Raw genomic sequence first — 8,522 nt, 5'->3', positions numbered from 1 at the left:
GTGTGTGTGTGTGTGTGTGTGTGTGTGTGTGTGTGTGTGTGTGTGTGTGTGTGTGTGTGTGCATATCTGAAAATATATATTATTTCTTAAAATCTTTCTGTCTGCGCGAGTCAGAGCGCTGTGTGGGTTTGATCGATATGATTAGGTGATTATAGGTCCATCTCACACGCGCCATAAGTGTAATTACAGTATGATTGTCTCAGTACGCAGCAGGGTGCATAACACTCCATCTCACTCTATGCATTATGCTCTGTGGCTTCTTCAGCCGTTCTCCGGTTCTCTCAGGCTTTAGCAGCTCACATATTGGTTCTGATAAATGGAGACTGGCTGCAGTCTAAAGCCCAGTTGTATTCGTTCTCATTGCCAGATGCTCTAAAACTCCACAGTCATAAAGCGTGATGGCCAAATCTGTCACCTGCCTTACACACATTCATCATCTGATACCCTGGAGGAGACTCGCCTGTGGATGGTAACGGATGGTGGGTGTTATAGGTAATTGGGAGTGTAGATTTAGTTTGACTTTGTTTTTTTTTTCCCGTGTAGTCTTCGTTTAAAGAGGTTGAGGTGAGGGGTGGGGGGGTATTAGCACACATGAATGTTTTTCTTTATTTTCAAATCCTCGCACACCCCATTATGCGGTGAGTGTGTGTGACAGATCAGCAGCTTGGCAGCTTGGAGTGGTGTGTGTCCAGCTGCGCTCCCTCCGCCGCAGAGGCGCGCAGTATGGAACACTATCATGAGTGTCCAGCTTTTTTTCCCCTTGTTGGGTGGGATGCTAACAGCCTCTTTCAAAACACCTGATATAAGATCACATACTCAGCAGAGCTGCTCAATTAGCGCAGCAGCTGCAGATGGGGATTGAAATTGACCCAAGTTGAACTCCAGCAGAGGGGGTTTGGGGCGGCAGGATTCACAGCCCATACAGCGCCTCGTTGGAGAGATGTTTTTAGAATACAGCCTTGATGGGCAGAAGAAAGACAACTGATATCACAGCTGTGCAGTGACAGCTAGACAGTTTGCCCAAGGTGACTTCAGTGGGATGCTGACAATGTGACATTGTGCAGAGGCACAGTGAATTATTTAATTAACCATTTCTGTTGGTTTAAAATCTGTAAATCTAATAAGACACAACTTTATTGTGGGCTTCTTGTTGATCTTACGCATTTCTTTCTTTGATCCATAAATTCACAAGACCTTCTCTCCATATTTCTTTTTCCTTTGTGGTTTATAGTAACTGAAGGATGATGAATCACAGAGTGGCATTTTAGCTGTTTCCAGCACTGGTGCTTCAAATGATCAGCTGTGCTCTTTCATTGTTGTTGACAGGTGGCATAGGCTTTAACTGAAAGTGAAGGAGACATGAAGAGAAAAAATGATGTTTTACTGGCTTGAAGTGCAGAGAGGATCATTGGTTCGTTTATCTGGTATCTATCTCCTGGGCCTGCTTACAGCTCTTGTGCACATCAGAGAAGCCTTGGATGATGTTTAATGGCTTAGTTGTAGTTAGTAGTTGTATGTTTCGATGGTTAGCTGTTGGCTGCAGTAGAAGTAAAAACCTGTTCTCCTTGATGTGGAAGAGAAAATCTGATATTGTTAATCTGTTGTAGGATTGCCTGCTTTTGATGGTTGCACTGTGCATACGCTGCTGGAAAAAAAGCAATGGTGTGATCCCCTCATCTCTTTCCTACTATTCTGCTAATGCATTTTACTCCATGGGGAAGAGGTGAGGAAGGTGAGAAAAAAAAACATTATTCTCCATTTTCCCTATGCAACGCTTTTTTTCCCCTCTCACTCACAGTACCTCGTTTCGCTTCATCTCAGCCTCTCCTCTCTGAGCTCAAATCTGTTCTGATCACCACCATTGCAGACTTGAAAATGGGCTACCTGGGGTGCAAGTGACCCCACAGTTCAAACACTGTCAGTCAGCCCACTTTGATTCGCTCCTTTCATCCCCTTTGCCCCTGCATGCCCCACGAACACACCTGCCTTTATGTCCACTATTCCACTATTCCTCATCCTGCTCTCACACAGTGAATGAAGCTTATCAGATGGTGGCTCTCTGCTAAATCATGTCAGCGCTAATGTCCATCTCTGTGACAAAGTGGGTGATTTCACAAGTAGAAAAAAACCCACCATCCAAAAATATACAGGAGAATGTGAGGGAAGGATGGAAAACAACAGAGAGAAAGGACCGGTGTGCAAGTGTTTGATTTTTGTGCACGCGTGTCTGCTGGTTTTTGCCACGAGTGAGTGGGCGTTTCTGTCAGGGGAACAATTGTGTGAACAGATGGACTGTTGCAATACATTCTCATATTAATTTCATATCATATGTCTTATTTATTTGTCCGCTGATTGAATAATTCCCATTTCCTGCTCATTTGAGTCGTTGAAGAATTTGAGAATTTATTCTGTGGCTAATGTTCACACATTAAATCTTCATTACTGCCGTCGTCGTTTTGTTCCCATAGGCTAAATACTGGATATCCGCAGCAGACTGCTAAACCATGACAAATAAACAGCATGCATGCATACATCAGAACAAATGTGCCAAAAGCAAGGATCAGGTTATGCACATGACTTGTTCTGAATCCCCCAAATCAAAAGTAACTATCGTATAGCTTTTAACTGCAGCACTGGAGGGTGGAGTGTCTTATCAAATATGCAGATAATGCCACATTTTTAGGCTGGACAGCATTCATAGTGCTCACATATGGGGTTAGATTTATGTCACTGTGAATGAACAAAATCTGACAGAAAAAATAAAAAAATAAATTGAGCATGAAAGATATAAGTCGAATGAAAAAAAATGATGTCAGTGGCAATAAAATTCGGCATCAATGCTGCATTTGACTAGGAGATTGTCACCTTCTCATCTTTTGCACATTTTCCCAGATGCAATGTTTATTGTTTTAGTTTTAGTTCAGACTGAGATGTCATGTGTATCCCAGTGCTGGGTTACTTAATGGGAAATATTCATTTTAAGTTATTTTATTACATTTTTTTTCTACCACAATACAAAGTAAGAGTCATTTTAATTGTCTTAATTTATTGTTAATACTATTTCGTTAATGGGCAGCAGGCTAACATAGACAAAATTAAGAGGAGTCTTAAGTAATAATGTGATTAGGTGAGGGGAAGACAGTTTATAAAGCTGTTCAACTACCTACCTGCTGCTGCTGAGCTTAGCAACAATGAAACAAAATGACTTGACAAGTATGACCCAAACCTTGCTTTTAGTTATTAAATTCTGCCGTGAGAACATGAAGATGAAGGATTTGAACCTGCAGCCATGCAAGCCAGTTTCTAAATGAGCTGAATCTCAGTGTGGTTGTATTTTACTGATGTTGCCAATCCACACAAAGCACCTTCGAGTAATTTTTGGAAAACAGGAGCCAGCGTGGCAGCAAAGTGCAGTAAATGTGGGGTAAAAGCAACAGAATTAATGAGCCATTATCACACATGCACTGCAGCCCTGGAGTGTTTTTGTGTTGTTTCTCACTTCTCTGTAGTGCTGCATGTGACAAAGCAAATGTCCGAATAGCTTTGATGTGATATCAAAGCCTCTTTTACCTGCAGCTCCTTATAGTTTAAAGTCTGCGAGATGACCAGTCAAGCCCATGTGGTCTTCTTTGTGCATGCTCTAAGTAAGCACCACCCTTCTCCAAAACCAACTGGAGCTCTAGTAGTGAGAATGCATTTGAAGTTTATGTGTGAAAACAGCTCAGTGTCTGTTACAAAGCAACAGTAGTTAGTAACAACCACCCTCCACTGGTCACACCAAAGTAAGTATAGCTGAAGCAGAAAGCCCTGTGATTCTATTAAACTGTTTGGAAACATTTGAACTTTTTAATTATGAATTAACGCAAACATTCTCACATTAAGCTTTCATTTTATTTCTCCATGTGACATGCAGCCACTGCAGGTAGTACCTGGAAATGTTTAATAATGAGGCCTCAGTGTGTCTGTGTGTGTTTGCGTCTTGTTGGCTGAGACCGATGTCTGCAGAACAGATATATGTTGCCACGGTGACCGCAGTACCTTTAATGTGCAGGTGAGGCACGAGTAGACCCAGGAGCAGATGGACCGAAGAGCAAATTTCCTCCGAGCGCACAAAACTATGGATACATAAATACTTCCCCGCACGCACTTTGTTTGCTGTCTGCCTCTGTCTCATGCACATATGCAATTTTCACCCCTGATGCCCTCCACAGATCATCAGAACAGGCAATCGCACTGCTCTTAACCTTTTAGGCTGTTTTTGTCTTTGCACACTTTGGGTAATTTTCTTCCCTCTGCTCCAATTCCAAAATCCAAGAAGGATTTCAGTCTAGAAGGAGAGGAGATGGTTTATATTTCTGCCATGTTTCCCATCTCATAGATACCCCCACTTCCAAATCTATCTCTCCTGTCTGGCAGTGGCTGGCTCGCAAAATCCTATTGGGATCTCTATCTCTTCCTACCTACCTATCTATCCATCTATCTTTCTTTCTTTTTCTCCCTCCCTTCAGCTCAGTTCACTGTGTACTATTGGCAGGAATATAACATGAAGCATATCGCCAAAGTGTCAAAATATTACAAGCCCTCAGAGGCATGACTCTCATGAATCAAAACAGAGAATGGCTCTGATCATATGACAGCGTGGGCCACGGTTGATTGATGCCCTGTCTCGCCCCGAGGTGTCTCGGCGAGGTGTTGGGTGGCGTTTGGGTCTGTCTGGAGGGACAGCTAGTCAGTAGATCTGACAGGGAGGGTTAGAAGAAATTATATCTGGCAAGCGTGTGGCGCTTCTCCTCTGTGGACCAAGGAGACTGAACAAAGACCAAGCAGGACAAAGACAAAAGGAGATGAATCGCCTGACTGTACTATGAGGGTATTATCAGAACAATAGTAGTGGAATATTTTCTGTGACTCCGTTGAATTATAATGTGATTACATAATTTGTCACTGCGATTCTGAAAGGAGGAGACTGGATTGAACATTAGAAGTGTGGAAGGAACAATGTTGCCTCAGCAGGACCTCGTGTTTCTAAAAAAGGGCTCATGACTGCTTAGAATACCCATGCTTTGCCACACATTCTCACCTCATTCTTACCTGTGGCATGCATAGCTTATTTAGATTGTGTGTATGTGTGCTCTGCAGGGAGAAGATGCCATTCCACCATGTGCGGGCGGGCCTGCTCTATCCAGACAACTACCTGAGCAGCTCCCTGGCAGAGGGGAACGAAGCCTTCCAGCTAACCAGCCTCTCCACTGAGGAGCTGGGAGGTGAGTGTGCTGACAAAGGGAGCGAGAGAAGGGGGGAGTGTGTGGGGATGCAGAATGAAGTGTGAGGTACTAGCAATTAATGGTTCGCTGCCAGAACAATGCAGTTACACTGCTCCAAGTCTCCAGAGGAAAAGTTTTTCCATTTAGCCACTTTGTCTGAGCTTGACTGGATTCATTGGTTTCCAATTATAGTGCTCAGGAAATAAAATCAATTCAATGGGCTCAGAAGGAAGCAGTGTCTGACAGAATGTATATATGACCAGTTGATACTGGTATGGTAATTTAAGTTTTCAATTCAAATTCATCTTCCATGAAAATTGATGTTACGTGTTTGCACCAAAGGCTTTGATGTGGCAAATAGATTCTTGGAAAGCAACGCTACACATTAATAATTTGAGCAAAAATACACATTTTTGTAATGTTTGTGTGTGTAAATAACCAGAAAAAGACTATTTTAAGGAGGTTTATTTTTGCAGCTCTGACCAATACTTTTATCAGTTAAGATCTTAATCTACTACGAGGAATCTAGCAACATTACTAAAAAAAAAAACATGGATTCAGTACAGCAAGTGTTCCCTTTAAACTGGTTCATAGACTCTTTGTAAACAAATCCCCACAGTTAGTCAGATTTATAAGGACCACGAAAGAAAAGTGATAAAACTGCAGCCATGTTATAAACACAAGAATCAACATCTAACCCACTGTGCGGCCCAAGTTTTATCTGTTTATTGCATCATGAAAACTAACTTTTTGAGCGTCTGGCTCATAAAGGTCTGATGAAGAGCTGCAATGTGCAGGCTGTTTATTTTTCTGTAGTGAATGTTGGGTTGTTTCAGCCCAAGACTTGCCTCGACTCTTGTGTTGATGCGCATGTAACCGTATAAACATTCACCACAGTAGGAAGAAAGACTTCCTAAATCAAATTCGACATCCAAAATAAACAGTAGATGTGTCCTACAGGGTTGATTGTGCTAACTGCCAGTAGTGCTGGTAAATTAAATGGCAACTAATCTGACGTAATTATGCTTTTCTTTCCCGGCGATTACTTTGGTGAGTGAAAATTTATCTTTATTGTGCTTTAACCTGGGAAAACAAATAGGGTTTTCCTTTAAACTGGCCTTTACTGAATTTATACATCATGGGCGCACTTCACTGAGTGCCAGCTTTTCTGCAGCGATCCAAAATCGTGCTGTGCATGCAGTACATCTGGGTCCTGATTTGATGTGATTGACCAGGTGTAAAAAACAAAGACTTCTTACCCTGTGGTTGTGCTTTGATATGAAACAAACAGCTAATCCTGCCATAGACTGAGGAATGAGAGCATGAGCGTTTGTCTCTGACTCTCTGACTGTGCCTGTTTGTTTGTGCTTATACATGTGGCCCATTGTAGCTTGCTCGAATGAGCTTTGGTATGAAGTACTTTGTAGTATAAATCTTTTAATCCAGTGTCCCTTGTGCACAACTAAACTCAACCCAGTTCAATAAAACAGTTGCTTTACTGCGAGCAGAGCGGGTACAGTAAAACGTCTCATCATCATTAGTCTGGTTGGCCTCTGTCTGTGTCTTGTTAGTCAAGGGCAGCAAGAACGTGAAAGTAGTCTGGCCGTGTGTAGAGCTTTTATATAAATTGAATCTGGACTCTTAGGTTCCAGACATCCTGATGTGGTCTTATCTAGTGCCTGTCAGCTACAGCTTCGTTGTAAGCAATGGGACTGTTTGATGTGGACCAAATATCAGTGGTATATGCTGCCAGCATTTGAAAACTCCTAATCCCACTTCAGAGAGATGCTGAAGGTTCTTCTAGGATCATCTGTTACTGCAGATAGAAAGCTAGTTAATCACCCCTGTGTAGATCCCTCCTATCATTTCTCTAGTTTTAAGGCATTTCATCAATCACATCAAGAACATGTATAGTCCTGGGGGTTGACCACATAATACCGAGTCATGCACAGGCAGGGTTGGAGCCTAACACACGAACACACGCAGGCATTTCACAGTAATATATCAGGGACTAGCTCATTTGTACCCTGTTGAAAATCTACTCTTCACTGTTGAGCTGCATACAAATACATTTCACTTTGTTTTGGGAGGCCGCACATTCACCCGCATTCCCAATCCCTCGCCTCTGTTTCTCACTTTATTTTGTTGGGGGAGGCAGTGGCATGGTGCTTGAGTCTAGTTATCAGCCGTAGGGGATATTTACAGGCTTAGGCGGGGGCTGTGACTGAACTTCAGCTCTCACGCAACTGACAGTGAAAAGACAGGCATAGGAGACAGATCTGAGGCTGACTTAATACACAAAGGAAGGAAGGAGCTGCATGTCAGGATAAGAATATTAATGACACGAGGCCTGAGAGAGACACAGAGAGATGAACTTCATGTAAAATTCATTGTTTAAGGTTTGAAAAAGGGATTAGTCTTTGGGAAATTGTGCTTTTGGTTGTGTTCCTTCTGTAAAGATTTGCAGAACGCTAGGTGAAATGGCACCCGCTCCGACCCCTGAAGCAAAAAAAGATCCGCAACGCACTGAATGCTTGCTCGCTAAAAGATATTAGATAAAGTCCTGCAAAGCTTGTCCCACCTCTGTCGTCTTTATAGCGTCGTTGAGTTCGACCCCTAACTCCAAATCAGAGCTCCCTCCTCTTCTCAGACAGCGCTAACTGATTGACAGGTAATTAGCCCCGAGATTGACCAATGTATTTTGTAAGACGGTCCTCGGAGGTTTGAGTAATTCTGCTGCATGAAAAGATAGATGCCTTGCAAGCCGTGTGTTTACTTACAATTTGAAGATAGAAGTAAGCCTTTTATGTGGGAGGAGAGAGTCGGAAATGCTCTTGGCAGTTCTTGTGGTGATTGTGCTGCGTGGAGGGATTGGGACAGTTCCCTCGGGGTTTGTAAAATACACTAAGTACACAAAGATGTAAAAGAGCAAGAACAGGGAGAGAGGGACGAAGGGAGCGAGGGCGGGAGATCACTCTCACCTTGATTTGTCTGTGGCACTTCCAGTTAATGGGGAAGCCTGTTATCAACACCAGGGAAGCACCTTTCAGCACCAGCTACAAACCTGCTAAATCCTGTTAATGATTAATTTCTTTCCCATGGATTAGTCCATCTCCCTGACACCATCTGATGACTCACAGTTGCATTTTTAGTTTTTCATTTTATGAGGCTGGAGACGGTATGAACATTGTTGTTAAATCGAACCAGAGAGCGGGTTGTTTGCAATCCGATTGTTCAGTCTGACGTCACTAGCCGTGT

At 42.7% G+C, this 8,522-nt stretch overlaps 1 protein-coding gene across 1 annotated transcript in view; it reads left to right on the top strand.

Annotated features, from left to right (window-relative positions):
* Window positions 1–8,522, top strand: part of caln2 (calneuron 2) — a 30,193-nt gene that overhangs the window by 1,286 nt on the left and 20,385 nt on the right. Inside the window, exon 2 of the mRNA XM_005754422.1 lies at window positions 5,140–5,264. Within this exon, the coding sequence (XP_005754479.1) occupies window positions 5,147–5,264 (118 nt within the window). The 5' untranslated portion in view covers window positions 5,140–5,146. The remainder of the gene's footprint in view (window positions 1–5,139; window positions 5,265–8,522) is intronic.

Source organism: Pundamilia nyererei, unplaced genomic scaffold (assembly GCF_000239375.1).
Source record: "Pundamilia nyererei isolate P.nyererei 1_Seehausen unplaced genomic scaffold, PunNye1.0 scaffold00563, whole genome shotgun sequence".
NCBI lineage: Eukaryota > Metazoa > Chordata > Actinopteri > Cichliformes > Cichlidae > Pundamilia > Pundamilia nyererei.
This window is presented reverse-complemented; position numbering and strand designations above follow the sequence as displayed.